Raw genomic sequence first — 17,942 nt, 5'->3', positions numbered from 1 at the left:
CTGTTTTGGGATATGCACTGCACTGTGAATTCTGTTAAATAGAGCTGAGTGAAAGTTAAACTAGTGCTTTTCATCAAATAATTAAAATTTCTCTGCAATATCAGTGAGTTTTCTGGACCATGGTGAAATTTCTATTTCTGTGCCCATCTGGTCTAGTATTTTTGGTAAGATTTTTGATGTGTGCCTTTACCTGGTTTTCTAGTTGCTCTGAAGTGACTCAAATTTGAGCTTCCCTTTCTTGTACTTTTGATACAGACATAAACCCCCGTCAAGGTATCATTAATTCTTTTCCAGTTGACAAAAATTCTATGACATAGAGTATAGCTTTAGTTAAATATTTCATCCAATGTGTTCTTATTTGTAAGTAGATGTTGGAGTATTCTCACTGCTAATATACAGATTTTACTGGTATATTCCTACCATGTGTGACATTTTTTTCTTTAAAGGAAATGTTACTCTGTTAACTAGGAACTGTACAAAGAATGGAATGCCATTAAGAATAAAGCTCTGTCAGTATAGCACAAAGTAATTTCTCTTCTGGCAACTGGCATAACAGTTAGTCAGAAAAAAGTGCATTTTACTTGACATATGTTGAATTCTGGAATCAGTCCTTTTTATTTCTGTTTTTTCTTAATACGAACATAATCAGTGACAAGTGACATTACCTGTTCTTCATGGATAAGCAGATGGAATTCAGAGAAAGATTTAAAATGGAAGCTACCTTTCAGTGTGATGCAGAAAATCCATATGTTCATCTCAATAAGGTGATGAGGATTCTCAGAAGAACATATTTGCTTGCAATATATTACTAAAAAAGTTAATGATATTTCAATGCACACATTTGTGAGTTGGGTCTTTTCAGTTTTTGTTAGGTTTTTTTTTTTTTGTTTGGGTTTGTTTTGAGGGATTATTTTTGGAGGATTTGTTGTTTTGCTGGTGTTTTGAGGAATTTTGTTGTTTGTGGGTTTAGGAATTTTATTTTTTTTTTTTTTTCCAAGATGCTGGTATAGTTCTAGCACCACCAAATCCACGATTCTTGTTTTTCTTCCAGTGTTGCATATGCTTACCAAAAAAAATTTAACAACTCAGAATACTTTCTCATTTTCCTTTACACAGTCAGCATAATGTGCTCTTGAGCAGAGTTGCCTAAAGTAGACTATTAAGTGTTTCTTTTTTAAAACATTGTGAGGGGGCTTTGTTAACATTTATACAACTTTAAGAAGCGGTTTAATAAGTTAAAGAATAAAGAATATAAAATAACTTCTTTTTATGCAGCATTTCTCTTGTGGTTTCAGTATAGGGTGCTCTGCATGCTTTTGCTTTCAGTGGCAATGCAAATGCAGCTTTGTAGCCTCTTTGCCATAATTCTCTCAGCTTTTCTTATCTTGAATCATACATGCAGGATCTGTAGATTTCACTGACAGGTTAAGTAAGCTCAATATAACCTACAACTGTATTTTGAGTGTTCCTTCCCTCTTTCAGGCAAATCAAGAGCTTGAGAAGCTGGGAAAAAAAAAAAGTTTCTAATGCAGGAATCTACAGAGATACCTGAAGTATCTATTTCAGGCTACAGGCATGTGAAACAATGTTGAAAATAAGCACAGTTCCTCAAGAAAGTGTGGGATATTCATGTTTATATTAATGTAATATTTTTCTTAAAATTAGTTATAGATTTAGAATAATTTTAAATGTTCTGTTTTTAATTTGATCCTAGAAGTGGTTTAGTTTTGACTAAAAAAAAAAAAAAAAATTAAATACCAAAGATTTTACTATTCCTTTTGTTTTTCAAATAGTAATTGCTATCTTTTAGGATACCCAGAGTAAAAATATCTCTGTTCCCAAGTCAACCAATTTCAAGATAATCCCGAAGCAAAACAAACTTTGTTGTTTCCTTTAGAGCTTTCCTAATAACCCAGAACTTGCTTGATTAATTAAAATAACTGAGTAAAAATTCAGAAATCCATTCAATCCAATTCAGAACTCAGGTCTGTACATTAAAAAGCTCTACAAATCTACAAGCAAGAGTCCAGAAAAGTCGGTGTACAGACCTGTGTGGGAAATCAGTCTTGCGAAGTTCTGTTTCCCTAAAGATGCTGCCTTTCATAGGCAAGGTTAAAAATACGTGTACCAAATCCTCTTTCTGTAACTTTGTTTGTAGCACCCCCAGGAGGAGTTGCAGGGCAGCTTCCCAAAATCTCCCAGGTGCGCCTGTACGTTACCCGTGGATATAGGTGAGTGCTTAATGGCGTTAGAAAGTTGTGCTTGTATGTTTTTAACAGGTGTTACAACATGAAACAGTTAAAATGCTTGGTCTTTGAGTTGAATTTAGAGAAGATGGATTATTATGTGTGCTTGCTAAGTAATGGTGGTGTAGGAAAAAAATTAAGGCCCCTGAGCTATAGCTGTAGGATGGGCTTTCTCCTGCATCCATTTATCTGTTTTGTAGCAGAAACTTGTCTTTACCAAATGTTGTTGATGCTTTTATCTGTACTTTCTGCTTCAGAGCAGCATTGATGATTGGACTGAAACCCAGTGGAGAGAGATTAATGTGGAACAGATGGATGAGCAGCTCAGAAGGTTTGCCAAGGTAGGTTCCACAGCCGTCTATTTCTGCAATTTATCTGTCTCAGTGCCGCCCCTTCCTCACTCTTCCCACCCACTTAGATGTTTCGCTGGGTTTATTACTCACGTCCAAGCTGAATGTTCTGGAACATGCTTTGTTTTGGGGGCTTTCCTTTAAAACCTTATTTTTCTGAATGAGTTTCCAGCCCCTGTGGAGTTATATGTAAAAGCATGCTGTCACTTCTCTGAGCTGAGGCAGTATGGGGAACAAAACAGAGGGTGGGGGGTTATGGCAGATCCCTCGAGACAGCAATCACTCTTACAGGTGGAGTTTGCAGATGCTCATGTGCTCTGCTCACAGCCAGCTCCAGAGTGCTGGGAGCTGCAGGGAAGGTACACATTTTTAAAGGGAGGACACTTCTTTTCCTTGAAGTATTTCAATGTTTTGTTGGGAGTAGCCCTGCAGAAGAAAATTCCAATGGGAATTCCAATTACAGTATGAAGTAAAAATAACAACAAAGACTCACTCTCCAGACTATTTGCAGGACACTACAGCTGTGCCTCACAGACAGTACAGTGATTGAATACAAAATCTTGAACCTAACAGGTATAAAGTTTTTTCTTGTTTACATGTTTGTTTCATTCAAAAATAAATTATCTTTATTGCATGCCCATTTATTTGTCTTTTAAGAGAAAAATCACACTTCATCGTGGATGTTTTTCTCCTGAATGCTTCAAAAGTGTGAAATCCACCTACCCGGTTCCGATACTATTTTTTCATTTAAGAAATCCCAGTGATTTTGATTCATAGGCTATAACATGGAGCAGTCATTGGTTTTCAAAATTTGAATAAAATTCTTTTAAACCATTTTGAAAAAAAAAATTAAAGACAAATTTCCAATATTTTTATTTTTAAAATCAAAAAACTGTGAAGCTGACAGCATAGAAGAGAGTGTAAAAGAATTTTTCTGTTTTTCTTCAATATATCAATGGTTTATTACATACAGTTTTAATAAGTGCACAAACTTCTTTTTAATGCAGGAAGCTCCAAAACAGGATTAGCACAAAATTGTGATTCTTTTTTTACAGAAAGAAAATGAAAAAATTAATTGACTGTCATCATTTTAAGTAATAGATACAAATTTTAAAGGGGTTTTTTTCCACTTAAATTTAATTAGTCCTACCAAGTAGCAACAAAGTACTGCAAACATCCCCATCATTCCCCAAGGTTTCTAGTCTGCAGATACTGAGTCTGTATCTTACATCGGCTTCAATGTCAGCTATGCAAATAAACTCACTTTTAGTGTTATGAAGTACAAAATACCAGAGTACATGACAAAAGAAAAGAAAACAAAAACAAACAAACAAAAAACCCACCAAAAAAAAACCAACCAAACAAAAAAAAAACCAAAAAAAAACCAACAAAAAAACAACTGTAAGAGCATCAAGAAATATTTCTGTTAAGCTGATGAAGTCCACGATTCGGTGGCAAATCTGAAAGTACATCTGGTACCTAGAGTGCATATAACTTATTGAATTGTAGTTTTTTGTTAGATTCAATTTGAACACTTTGTTATATGCTTATGTCAGCCTTTTCTTTTTCATTGACTTAATTTGCTCTCTGATGTCTCTTTTAGGTCAGTCTTTTAGTAGCAGAAGACCTACTCAGACCTTCTGGGACTCCAGTTTCATAAAGGTAGAAGATGAACTCCAAAGTGTAGTAAGAGTTAAGTACTGAAAAGGTGAGAGATGTACTTTCTCTTTTCTTCTGTTTTTGCAGAATAGTATGTAACAAATTATTTGAATAGTATGTAACAAATTATTTGTTTATGTTTTGTTGCAAGAAATTAGACATAAACTGAATATTTTCGTGTGACTTACCCAGGTATCAAAATTCCCAGCCCAGCAAAATGAACTTGTCTGTGGTGTAGTTTATCATCACTGTGAATTACATATGATTTAATTAAATTCCTCAATTCCAAATATGAAATGTGATATATATGTATAGACAGATGTTATTATTGTTCTTATTATTCCCAGACTTTGGAAGATATCACCCAAACATGGACTGCCATGGAATTTTCTTACCAGGAGCATAAAAGAATAGAAATTCCTTTAATAAAGTCCGATGAACAGCTGCTTGAAACATTACGATAACAATTAAACAAGAATTTAATTATTAGAAATATTATTATTATTGTATCAATATTAGTCACTCTCTTTATATACTTGGCAAATTAAAACTTTTTTTCCTGAGTCTTTATTGCAGATTTATATTTTCTCCAGATGTTAGTACTGGGAATTTACATGTATGCTGTGTAATTATATGTATTCTGAAAACATTCCTGTTTCCATGTAGAAGTTTAAAAAAAATAACAGCTTTCTAAGCTTGTTATTTCTTCAATTTTTTTTAATCCTTTAATAATATGCTGTTCATTTCAGTGTTTAAAGATGTCTTCTCTGATGATATACAATAATAACAATTTGTTTAAGCTCTTGTTAGCTTTAGTCCTCTCTTTGATAAATTATTTTGATTAGTGCAGTTTTTTTCTGGCATTTTTGTTTTGTTTGTTTTTCTTGTTTCAGATGCAAGTGATTCTGAAAAGTAAATAGGTGGTATATTTCACCGAACAAATGAAAGGCTGGTAAAGTAAATTAACCATGGCAGATTCTGTCATTTCCTCTTGGATGGAATTTCAACGCATGTGGTATCTTCATCAGAGCAATTATCTGCCTTGTTTTACTTTCACACAGACTGGCAGTTGTTGATGTCACAATTTGAAACAAAGATCTGCAGGTCATTCCTTCACATGTCTATAATATCTTATTTTAAAAAGCTACTTCATTAGCTTTTTAACCTCCTGGAGGCACGTAGAAATACAGTACTGCTGAGGTGCAGAAATCTTTTCTGCAAACTCCATATCATATAGGGAAGTGTGGGTTGACATACAAGTTTATGGTCTGTTATTTATTAATGGCTAAAGGTAATACAACAATCAACATAAACTCTTGAACTGACACAAAGCCTTATGCCTTAATTGGTTATTCTGGCCAAAAAAGTCACTGAACCCTTGCATAGTAAAGATGATAGTTTTGTGTTGCCAATACACCTGTAATTCAATCCACAGATGCCAGGAGAAGGTCTCATCATGTACAATTCTGAAAAGCTAATATAAGATAATGTTCTCTAGGGAGCTTCTGTACTTGAAATTTGAAATAGATTTCTAATTGTTTAAATCTTCAATTTAGAAACATTTACAGCAGCATGTCTCACTATATGCCAAAAAACCTACATTTTTGTACAAGTTGAGAACCCTGTTAAGAGCACTGAAATGATTTGGGGTGCTTAACATGCATAAGTTTCTTCATGGTGTGTATTGAAAAAGATGTTGAGCTTTCATGAGAAAAAATACTCTACATTAATAATTCTGCTAAAATCTGTCATTGTTATCTTGTTGAAGAGTTTTAATGGTATCATCAATGATATCTGCAGTTCTCTCTGTTCATTTTACTTTTCCTTTATATTCAGTCTAAACACTGTCAAAATAGGTGTTTGTGGCTTTAATTATTTTTCTTTTCTATCTAAGAAATAGAACTTAAACCAAGCTGATTAGGCATATTCTTCCAGCTCTTTTTCCCATGTCTTTCTTGTCCCAGTTTAGTAAATCATATGAAGTAGAAAAAGTAAACTTGAGAGTTGAAATAGCTCCCTTTCTTTCTGTACAGCTGTTGGTGACTGACATAACAAATAAAGGAAGTGTAGTGGAGACTAAAAGAAAGTGAAAGGTATGTGAAAACTTTGAACCTCTGCAGCAGAGGTAAAATTTCCAGTATGATTACAAACTATTCTAAAGTGTAATTCTACAACAAGAAGGAAATGAGAGCTGTCAGATTTTTGTATAGGTGTGAGGTTCCAGTGATATTTTGTGTCATTTTTTTCTATGTGACGTACTGGATTTCTACTGCTTTTTACACGACCAATTAAACTTGAGGCATTGGTTCATTATTTAGGGGGTGGCATGATGTTAAAATTGTCAAAAGTCTTAAAAATATGTTCTGTTTGGATCAAATTCACTTTCTCTCTATCCCTGTTTTACACCCTGGGAGCTGGGAGCCCTTTCACACTTGCAACAGGAGGTGGTGGATTTGTGCAACCAAAGTTCTTCCACACACTTAAGGGAATGCCTTGAGCTTCCCACCTGCATTCACTCTTCTGGCTTTAGAGGCACTGTCTGTTTCTTCTTGCAGGAAAATATTGCAATAGGAAGTTAAAAAAAAAGCCCAACACAAACCTGTGTCTTGAGATGTCACTTTTTGTTCTGAGAAACACCAAGCTAATAGCTGGAATGCATCAGTCAAACATAAATAAATATGGCTTACTTTTCTTTTCAGATAGGCATATAATTGAATACTTTGATCCTTTATACTTTTTGTGTCAATACCAACATGTGTTTTTCATGTTTTTAACTCTTCGTACATCAAAAATAATAGGTGTATCTTTTTAGAAAGTGATTTCTTTGCTCTCGCACTCAACTGATTCTTATCTACTTCTTCGTTTGGTGGTTTTCTTTTTAAATTTTTCTGCACATAACTGCCTTGTTGAGTTAGAAATTTTTTTCTCGTGCCTTACTTGCTAAGCCTGGGCTCTTTGGAAGGTTGAAGAGGAGTTTCCCCTGGCCAGACTTATCTTTTGGGGGACTTTTCTGGCACAATTCTGTTCCCTTGGTTTCCTTGGTTTGAATTAAATTTTGTTCCCTTTCATTTTCTGGAAAAGAAACATGAAAGACTTGTCACCTTCTCTGTTTCTTACAGTTGTGTTATTATTTTAAATCAATAGTGGATTGATGTTTTAATGTTTGGTCTGATTTTTACCTTAACTGGGAGGGAATTCCCCAGCTTTAAGATTATTTGAGGCACATGTCATTAAAATCTCTCTCTCTTTTGCAGACACTGTTTTTCTGATTTTTTTTTTGGCTGTATACTTAGAAAGCAAGCACATACTTTTTCCTCTCTTCTGTTTTGGTTTTTCAGCAGACTTGCTAGGCATCCTTTAAAGAGGAACACAACCAAAACAGCTGAGCCTCTTTGTGTATTAATGTATTTCATTTTCTCTACAGAAAGTTTTCCAGCTAACCTTGTGATAATATCATTGAACTGCACCACTGCGATGAGGAAATTTCTAACTTACTTTGAAAATAGGAACATTTTGCCTAAGGAAGGTAGTAAACCCTTTTTTTCCCCAGCTAAGACAAATACAAGGTGTTCAGCAAGAAGAGATGAGAGATACGTTACAAATCCCGATCTGTCTTTGCCATAAATTTACCAACATGGAAGTTGCATTTATTTGGATTTTTGGGTTGTAGGTTTGCAGGAATTAGAAATGGAAAAGGGCAATGAGATCATCAAATCTATTCTTCTAGCACAGATTGATCAAATTTCAGGCAAGCAATGCATAGTGATGATAAGTAAGACTGAAAGATCTATGGTAGGCTGTTACTGTCTGAGCTGCTGACCCTTGCACAAGGAATGTTTTTGTAGCCATCCTTCTGTGTTCCTCCCTTGAACAATGATCTGCTGGGTTTTGTGACACCGGTCTGTATGAAAGCACGGGCACTTTGATGTATTTTAGAAGCTTCATACTATGTTATCTACATGCCAGATGATACTCCTGGCCTCAGCTACCATCCAGCCAAAGCCATCAATTCTCTGAGTGCTACAGTTTTTAGTGTGCCTCAGGCAAAACTTTCTTTTGAAGGGCTGTGAGTTGTAACAGAAGAACTGATGCTTTCAGAGGTGATCAAGGCTTGAACATGGAGCCTTTTCAAACGTGATGGTTGGCCCTCATAGATTCTTCACATGACTAAATCTCAGTGATTTGTTTCATCCACATATAAGGCAAGCAAACAAGCCTTCTGTTTTAGGTGTCAGGCATAGGGCATGCTGATGTGTAGACACTGATTTTCAAGTGGTCTTTGGTGAGATGTGTAGCTACAAAAGGCATTTAGACCTCAATAGGCAATTTGTAAAATAAACATTAGCCATAAATAATAACAATTTCAAGACTTCTCTGTTTAATATTGAGCTTTGTCCTTCAGACTCTTCTGACAACTGACGGAAGTGTAATTAGCTCCATTCACTGATTTATCATTTTGGCCTAGTTTTCCCCATTAAAACCTTGTGTGTAGTAATCATGCAACAGTCGGAGAGTCATACACTTTAACAGAGGCACACATTAGTGTGATTGACACAAATCTAACATAAATGGTTTCCTTATGCGTCTGGCATTTTTGGATGTAAACAGCCCATCATCTTACCAAACTTCCTGACAGCATTGCTGATCTTAAATTTCAAGAGAATACAGAGGAATATACAAAGGTTGCCCTTGGGACATACAGGAGAGAAAAGGAGCATGTTCTGTTCCATGACAAATTTAGATCTAGTGATCAGATAGGTTGAGTTATGTGAAATCTCCTTCATGAATTTTGCTCTCTTTGGGATGCAGATTAAATAGGCACTTTCAACTGCATGGAATACTACTTTTAATTATGTAAATTTGGAAAAAAAAGAGAAATAATAATAAACCCAGAAAATTTTGTTACCCAGTACTGTGTAGTTTGCTAATTATTTTATAAATTGTCTGTCTTCCTCTTGTACATAAAATGTTTTTTAAAAGAAGCGTAGAGAGTTTACTGTTTGGAAGCAATGAAAATGAAAAAACCACCAAGTACTCAAAGTCACAGAACTGATCAAGACTGTGGTTGAATGTTGTATTTCTCATACTTTCTCTCTTCTGCTGCTCTTTTTACTTTGTCTTCTGTTATAGTTTCAGATCCCCTCCTGTCTTATCTTTAGCACACACCTCTCCAAACCTCCAGCACTCTCACACATCCCCTACCAGCTGAATTTGGTTTCAGCTGGTTCTGAGCCTCATATTTGCCAACTGGCCAGCCAGTATGTGTGATAACTGGAGAGTGGTAGGTCAGGGAGAACAGATCAGCAACTTCTGAGACAATAACCTATTGTTCTCAGAACAGCGCTGAATGCATAAGCACTCACATTGCATAAAATCAATGTTGCTTGTGGTTCTAATGATTGATTGTCGCAGCAGGGAGGCCCCAGACTGAATGGACAAGTATATGCAGCTTGCCTCTTGGAGATAGTTTCTCCAAGATACAGCTACATCTGAGCACATGGAGACAGAAAATACTGTATTGTCTGTGCTTACTCCGGGGCTGTGAACACAAAAACTCCAGACTTTCATATTTGGAGCTCTAAGACAGTATGTCTGGGTTCAAGTCAAGTGGATATGTAAAAAACCCTGGTATCTCATCTTAATCCTACTGAAGGTACAGTGACAGAGAAAATGGAGGGAAAATTCATTCTCATTTCAAGTTTGTAAAAAGTGCTGACGTAAAGAAAATTCTTTGTGAAGATTAATGAGATGAACTTCCTTTACTTTTAGTACAAAATATGTCATTTATGTTATGTGCATAAATTTATCCATGCTTGGGGGTTTTTTTGCTTCAAAATGTGGGGTCTTGGTTGCTACACCTTGAGGAAACTGTACACAATGCGCTATTTCTCTGCTCCATTTGTGGCCTATGAAGAGAGGCAGAGAGAACAGTGAGTTTTTGACCACCCAGCTCAGGCTGGACTTAGTGCTTCTCAAACCTGGTGGGTTTTAGATGCTGGGCTGAAAGAGAGCTTGACAGCAGCCCTGAAGGATTGCCACAAGAAGCAGATATGGACAGCTCCTTCTTGTTTGAGAGAAAATGAATACAGTGTGAAAATAGTCATATTAGAATGTTTTTTGTATGAAATGTTAAACATATTAACATATTACTATAACATATTTTACAGCACCTACGGAAAAAAGAAATACGGCTTTTTGTCAATTTCTGCTAAGTCATGAGCATTTTTATCACGTCTTAATTACTGGGGTTTTGTGGGATTATTCTGAACTGAGACAAAAGCTAAAAGCAAAGATACTGCTCCAAGGGTGTGCTAAAAACAGATTACACATTCAATATGTGTACAAATATTACACCTGTCTATTTGTGTAATAAACCAAAACTACTGTGTTTGTTTAGTCAAACCAAGCAGTTTACGTCTGTGTTTAGTTTTAGTCCCATTTCAGGAAGATACCTTGTGCCATTTGATTTTCTGCTTTACCCTTTTTTATCTCAAACTTCTCCTGAATGTTTTTCCCCTGCTGTGAGTACTCTTTCTCATTGTGAAAAGTTTCAGTAGTTTTGGTTTTCTACTACAAAGTAGAAAAGAGACTTTAAAGGGGTCATGAATATCTGTCAGAAGTGTCTAAATTTTCCCTGTAATAGAAAAGGCATTATAACTTTCTATTAATATTTCCCTGTATTTTTATAATTTCCTCCTTAAAATTACTTGCAGTAGCTGAGATTGGGGTTCTCCCCCCATTAATATGAAACCTGAATAATACTTCGTCACTTCGTATCACATAACTCTGTATAATCATTTATATCGTATTTTGTTTTCATCTCCTTATTGCTTTGTCTATTTTTAAAATGTCTCTGATCTTTCCTAAGGACTATTTTTAGTTTGCCAATAAATGTTCTCGTACAATTAGTACAATTTTGCAATGCCTGATACGTATCTCTATGGAGATTATAACCACAGAATTTTCAATTTCATTTCATGTACAGCTTCTTATCCATCCGTTCCTCCTACCCTGCCTAGCTGACCACCTGCAGCATTTCTGCTCACCTTGCTGTTGTTTTGGAGATGGTTCAAATTTCTGTTTAAACCAGCATTTTTTTCTGGCATCTCATGCTGAATATCAGAAAATTTGTAGGTACAAGCCAGTTTTTAAGATGAATTAGTTCATGATGTGGGCAGAACTAATTTCTAGTAGTAATAACGGTAGACAGCACTGGAAGCCATCTGGTTTTAGAGGGTTACCTAAATCTTTTCAGGTCACTGAGCTAAATGTTCTTTATTACCATGCTGCTTGGAGAACTTTCCTCAGGTGATCATGAAAAAATCATGGCCATTTGCACCAAAGACATTCACGGCAGAGATGTATCAGCAACCCTTCGAGCCCAGAAGGTGCATTTTTGAATCAGCTGTATTTTGCATTCACAGTTTGTTCTGCCTTCAGTAATTCACAGTGCGTTTTGCTCTCCTTTCAGAGGCATGTGAATCTCCAGAGCATCTCCTCTTGGTGTGGTGACTTTTTATAATTTCAGACAACTGAAATTTTGAATGTTTATTTAAACCAAAGTGTTCACTCCATGTAAACTTTAGTTCAGGTAAAACTAATGCTACTGGTTTGAATGAACAAAATGTTTCACTGAATTGGAATTTAAATAGGAGAGAATTCTTATTTTCGCCCTGAGCCTCAGAAATAAAATGGGCTTTAAAGGTGGCATTCAGATAAGAAGAAACAAGGCTTGAGGAGTAAAATGAAACTCATTGCAGACAAAGAAATGTTGACTCATTAATTCAGCTCCCTTGCAAAGGCTGCATTGCTTATGTTCTGCTGCAAGAGCTCTAGTAAAATTATCTTCTGTTGCACTTGTATCTGTATAAAAGCACAAATACCTCGAGTTGCATCTAATCCTTTATAATAGATTGTAGTAGTTGTTAGTCATAAGTGGCTGGGAGTGAGGTATGAGACCTGCTGAGACAGCTGCAGCTTTGTGATGGGTGCCATTTGCACCACCTGAATAGCTCCTACTTGGCATCATGACTCTTGGATGACTCGTAGGTCTTCAGTTCCAGAGCTTTTGCTTGGCTGTCACAGGTATGCCATAGACGGGGTGATGTCCAGAAACGCTGTCTTGCCAACATCACTGATGCTTGGTTTCGGTACTTTTATGAGTACTTGGGAAATACCCCTTGGCAAGTTATTACACCTTTGACTGGCAGGTAATGACTGCTACCAATAACAGTGCCTGCTTTATCTGTTTCATGGAATGAAAAGCTAAATGCTTCGTAGAAGTTGAGATTTCTTTCCTACCTCATATGGGTATTATGAGGTTATCAAGACACAATATATTTGAGAATGAATGTGCACGTAGCTGCACATACTTAAGAAATGGTATGATTTTAATGGTCACTAGATTTCTAACAACTGAAATATTTTTTGCCTAACTTAGGCTATATATTCATTGTCTAGTCTGAAGGGGAATATGAGCAGATCTTTGCCAAGGTTAATCAGGAGTTTTCAGCAAAATTTTTTTGTTCATTTGTGAAAGTCCAAACCAGAGTAGGTTCCCTTTTCCCTTTTCCCTTTTCCCTTTTCCCTTTTCCCTTTTCCCTTTTCCCTTTTCCCTTTTCCCTTTTCCCTTTTCCCTTTTCCCCTTTTCCCTTTTCCCTTTTCCCCCTTTTTCCCTTTCCCCTTTTCCCTTTTCCCTTTTCCCCTTTTCCCTTTTCCCTTTTCCCTTTTCCCTTTTCCCTTCCATACAGTGAAACATTTTTCTTCTGGGCATGTTTTGGCTCCAATGTGGAATTTCTTGTTAAAATAAGTGATCCAAAAAGATACGCTCGGGCATGCTGGCTGGCTTAATGCTTACAACACTCAGCTGGGAGGCCGGATTCTCAAGACTTTTAAATAGGCAAAGCAGCAACTACTCCTATTTCCTGTCCTAAGTGATCACAAATAGGATCTTCCTTCTTGATAAAAAGTATTGATCTAGTTCATTTTCTTTTCTAAAATAAGGACTTTCCATATAGTACCACACCATGATTTTACATGAATATGGAAAAGATACATTTGTGGTTTAGGACATTAAATTATAATGAGAAAGTGGACTTGGAATAAATCATCCATGAAACATAAGAGTTATAAAAAAGCTCCTGATCTTGTAGAAGTTTGTTGCAATGCAAACAATCCCTTTACATATGTTAAGACGTTATATTACTCCAACCCAGGCTCTCCACCTAGCAGTGAGTGGTGCTCCTGCAGGACCAGCTGGCACAGATAAGACAGAGACCATGGAGAGACCATGCCCTTGGTATGGTGGTGAAAATTATCAACTCTTCAGAACACATGGATGATGAGGTGAGATGTCCCGTTAAGCAGTATGGAGATTGTTTAGCTTCTTTTTCATGCCAATTACATTGGAAACTGTTGCTTTCAAGAAAAACTGTTAACTCTTTTAATTTTAGTCTGTAGAGAATATCTATAAAGGTTTGGTCCAGACAGGAGCTTGAGGGTGCTTTGAGGAATTCAGTCATCTCTTGGTAGAAGTCTAGTTAGTAGTGGCAGTACAATTAAAGAGTATCCACGATAAAATTAGGAAGAAAAAGGAGTATGTTGGGAGTCCTTCCTTGTGCTTTGCAGGCTTTAAATACTGAACCAGTAATATCTTCCTCCAAAGTTCCTCAGAAACTTTGTAAATGAAGGATTAGATGGTAGCACAAAATTATCTGTGTAAGGTACTACCCCCAAATAAATTTCTCTTCAAACTGTAGGAATAAATCTGAGTAAATCCCAGTGTTAAAGTTTTGCTATTGAAATCAGTTCAACTCCTACCATGGGAGATCATGGCACCCTATGGATGAGAAGTTTGGAGGGATTCAACTTTGCAAGAAGTCTCAGTGATTCCAGGACTCCCCCGTGCTTTTGAGATATATCTTGTTTTTCCACTGCCTCGTGTTCACCTTTCTTCATTTGGTTTTTGTTTACTCTGTATTGTCTCCTGGCCTTTTCAAAACCTCTGCATCCCTACTAGTCTCCTTTATTCTATGTTTCAAAAGATGACTCTTCCTACAGACACACACACTCTCTGTGGTTCTAATAGTCCAGCATTTTCCTTCTGAATTCAATACCAGACAGATTACAAAAAGCTGATGCCTACCAGTGAAATACCTCTGCTTGCTAAGGTCTAGTAAGTTTTCTTTTTTCGTAAGTGGTATCTTTCTTTTAACAGAGGTGTATTTCTTGGTGAAACCATTACACTTGAATCCAGAGTTGGAATATTTATTACTATGATCTCTGGATGTGCAAGTCAGAACTACATGAGAGCCTCAGGTTCCTCATTCATACTTAAATATGATAAAATTAAGGCTGGTCATTTAATTCTGTTCAGTATATTTCTGAATGGGGAAAAAAACCCTTGATTTTTTTCAGTAGTAAGAAAGAGCGCTGAGGAACAAATTTGCTGGTTTGTAACTGGCCTGAACACAAAATCCAAGATCTCCTCTTTTCTAGTACGTAACTTAAGTAATGATTTTTAATGAGGAAATTTTGAAATTGTTTACCAATAACATTATTACTTCATGTTCCTTCAAAAATAAGATTTAATGAGTTTTTTTATTTGTGTCATTAAAATTTCTGGGGTTTTGTTCTAAAAGTTTGAGCAGCCATATTTAGAAAAGAAACGGTAACACCTCTAAAGGCAACCAAGCCTTTGTATAAAAGCACTAAAGCGCTCTCTCTCTCTCTCTCTCTCTCTCTCTCTCTCTCTCTCTCAAAAAAAAAAAAAAAAAAAAAAAAAAAAAAAAAAAAAAAAAAAAAAAAAAATCGAAGAGCCTTAAAAGGGGAAGGTGTTTTCAGCAATGGTTGTGTTGAACTTGCCTCCCAGACCCTGTAGAGCTGCTGGCTGTGCCCCCAGTGATCGGTGGCAAGTGACACCACTGCAGCCTGTGCCTGCCCTGAGTTTGGGCACTACTTGTCTGTGTTTCTCAGGTGCCTCTTTTGTGCAGAAATGTTATGGAATACTAACAATCACCAGTGCCTAATTAGCTCATTTTGCTTTGAACCAAGGTCCTTGTCAGCTTTGATTGACATTCTTAATTGTGACTCTCTTGAGGTCTCTTTTTAAAAATGTTTGCACACATCAGACGTTTGATTTAGCTGACTTATTCTTACCGTGCTTAAACACTAATCTGTGTATTTGGATTATGGGGTATTTTTTCTTCCCTTCCCTGTGCCATGGTTGTCCCTGACATTGAACTGGTCTCTGAAACGATGTTGGCTGCTGAAGGGTTTATTGATGCCTGTCTGTTAGCCAGGAAGTTCATCACCTTGTAACCTCTCTGCAGGGAGCTGCTCCCTGAACAGGTGAGTGTTCTTTGTGCTTCTGGATTTAATACGAATCCATTAGCACACACTCCATACCAGTGCAGCTGAATATTGTGTAACAGGAGGGATTTATGCATATTGTCTTATCTTGTATTTTAAAGACACTTTAAATCGTGTCCATCCTTAATGAATTGTCAGACATGAATCTGGAAAAAAAGCGTTCCTTCTTCTTACCATTGAATGTTTGTAATGTGTTAGTTTTGCATTAAATAATTGTATATCACCATTTCATACCTGGGATGACTGACTACATTGTGCTGCTGTGTAACACCAGTGTAAATAACTACCTTCTGGAGAAGAGAATAACAGAATAGAAATTATTTGGAAAAACAGATAGTATATTGTAATTGAATGAATATGTCTTTAAATTTCTCCCTGGTAAAAACAGTGACAACTGTCTGAAAAAAAAAAAAAAGGGGGGGGAAAAAAAGTAAGGGGGGGATGTGGAAAAGCATTTCTAAATAATTCAATTATTGTACTAGAAAAAATCCGTATTCGGAAATATTATCTTAAAAATGTAAACCTTAAAAATTGTATGATTTCTTCCCTGCATGCATGCTGTTTTAATCACCTGCAGCTGCATAATTTTTCACAAGATATCCCTAATATTCATTTTTATCAATGGAATAAGAACTTTAAGAACTCTGCAACCTTAAGCTATAAATTCAAATAGCAGGCAAGGCCTCTATGAAATAAAAAAAATAATAAAAAACCCCCACTTTATTTTTATGCCTAAATTTCAAAATTATGTCTAAATATCCTGAAGATTTCCTGACACATTTTTGCAGTTTTCTAGTGATAATGAAATTAAACCATGCATATCTAAAGATAATTAATATTGCTTCACTAGAACAAGGATTCCTTGAGTCTAATGATTACTTTGTCGAGGAGGCACGTTCTGAATTGAGAAAAGTAATTTATATAATGATTTGTCGCTTCAGTACTAGTCATAGTTACAATAATAATATTAACATTTGAAGCAAAATCTAGAATGTTCTTCTTTGTTTACTTTTTAGCTCTTGTTTAATTTACTCTTGATGGAAATGGGAGAAATCAAATACCTCTGAGGAAAAAAAAATCTGGGCTTCTGCATAAAATATACAGCAGTTCAGAGAGTTCTGAGGTTATTGCTCCAATGTTGGGACTTTTAGAACTTTAAACGGAAACTACTGCAGAACAGGGTTATCAGGGCTTTCAGTGCATGTGTTGTGAAGGGACTTCTGGTCCTCTCATACCGTGGCAAATAAAGTCCTTCTACACTGGACAAGCCAACACCAGTCTTATTTTAAGATATATATCCTTCTCTTTAACACCCTTTCAGACAGCAAAACAACAACAAATTTTTTTTGTGAAACAATAAAAACACACAACAACAGCAAAAACTTTATTACCCCAGATTTTTTTTTTTTCTTGCTGATCATGGACTGTCTTGAGTTTGAAAGTTACCTTTTTTTTTTAAATTATTATTATTCTTTGTGATATACTTAGTGCACTTGTTTCACACTTACAGAGTAACTGGTGTCATGGAAGAGGATAGAGGAATGGCAGCTGTTGACTTAAAATGGTATATTTTTAAGTTGTGAATTTGCTTCCAGTTTTGTTGTTGTTTTGGGGTATGTTTTTTGGGGAGAAGGGGTTGTTTGTCTTTTCCTTTTTTTTTTTTGAAAGGAAGGGAGAATAGATAATACTAGTAGTCTGTATTTATAATGAATTCCTAGGTCTAGCTGCAGAATATGCTTTTAAATTTTACCCAGCTGGTAGCCAGTTAAGAATAGGGAACCAAATAGTGGGATACAGAAAATTAAATAGCTATAGATATATTTCAGCCTGTTGTTTTGTTGGTTTTTTTTAGTCAATCTCTAATACTGACTGAAAGACTTCAAGTGAATAAAAATATCTTGTTTTACTCTGTGTGTAAAATGATTTTTTTCTTAATAAACATTACCACTTAGTTTTATTTCATATGCTAACCTAACTAGTTAAAATGTTTTTGTAGGGCTGTTATGACTGGGGAACTCATGCTATCAAGTCAGCTTTGGTGATTGCAGGGTCCCTGAAACAAGGAGAGAAGAACAGACCTGAGGATTGGGTAAAATATGTTTCTGGTGTTTTGCCTTTAAATAAAAACAGAATCCTAAAAAAAATTACTTCATGCACCTGTGATACCTTGTTTACCCTCCTTTTCCATGTGCTTATGTGAGTGTTAAGAGACTTCAATTTGCATAAAATAGTGACAGATGACATCCCAATTTTCACAGGCCTGATCAGTGACCTGTTTCCAGCTCTGGATGTTCCGAGGATGAGGAACCTACAGCTT

The 17,942-nt window shown here is 35.9% G+C and overlaps 1 protein-coding gene and 1 long non-coding RNA gene across 2 annotated transcripts in view; both read left to right on the top strand.

Moving 5' to 3' along the window:
- The first annotated feature begins 11,523 nt into the window (after positions 1 to 11,523).
- DNAH11 (dynein axonemal heavy chain 11) overlaps positions 11,524 to 17,942 on the top strand; it is an 83,604-nt gene continuing 77,185 nt past the window's right edge. Inside the window, 6 exon segments of the mRNA XM_040060947.1 lie at positions 11,524 to 11,643; positions 12,305 to 12,465; positions 13,449 to 13,538; positions 13,540 to 13,600; positions 13,708 to 13,850; positions 14,472 to 14,548. Of these exon segments, the coding sequence (XP_039916881.1) occupies positions 11,524 to 11,643; positions 12,305 to 12,465; positions 13,449 to 13,538; positions 13,540 to 13,600; positions 13,708 to 13,850; positions 14,472 to 14,548 (652 nt within the window).
- On the top strand, positions 15,484 to 17,708 carry LOC120752431 (uncharacterized). Its single transcript, XR_005700705.1, has 3 exons — positions 15,484 to 15,604; positions 17,136 to 17,189; positions 17,622 to 17,708. It is a non-coding gene; the product is annotated as an uncharacterized LOC120752431 (long non-coding RNA).

The sequence above is a fragment of the Hirundo rustica genome, chromosome 1 (genome assembly GCF_015227805.2).
Source record: "Hirundo rustica isolate bHirRus1 chromosome 1, bHirRus1.pri.v3, whole genome shotgun sequence".
NCBI lineage: Eukaryota > Metazoa > Chordata > Aves > Passeriformes > Hirundinidae > Hirundo > Hirundo rustica.
The sequence above is the reverse complement of the archived record's forward strand: the minus strand, read 5'-3'. Positions and strand labels throughout refer to the sequence as shown.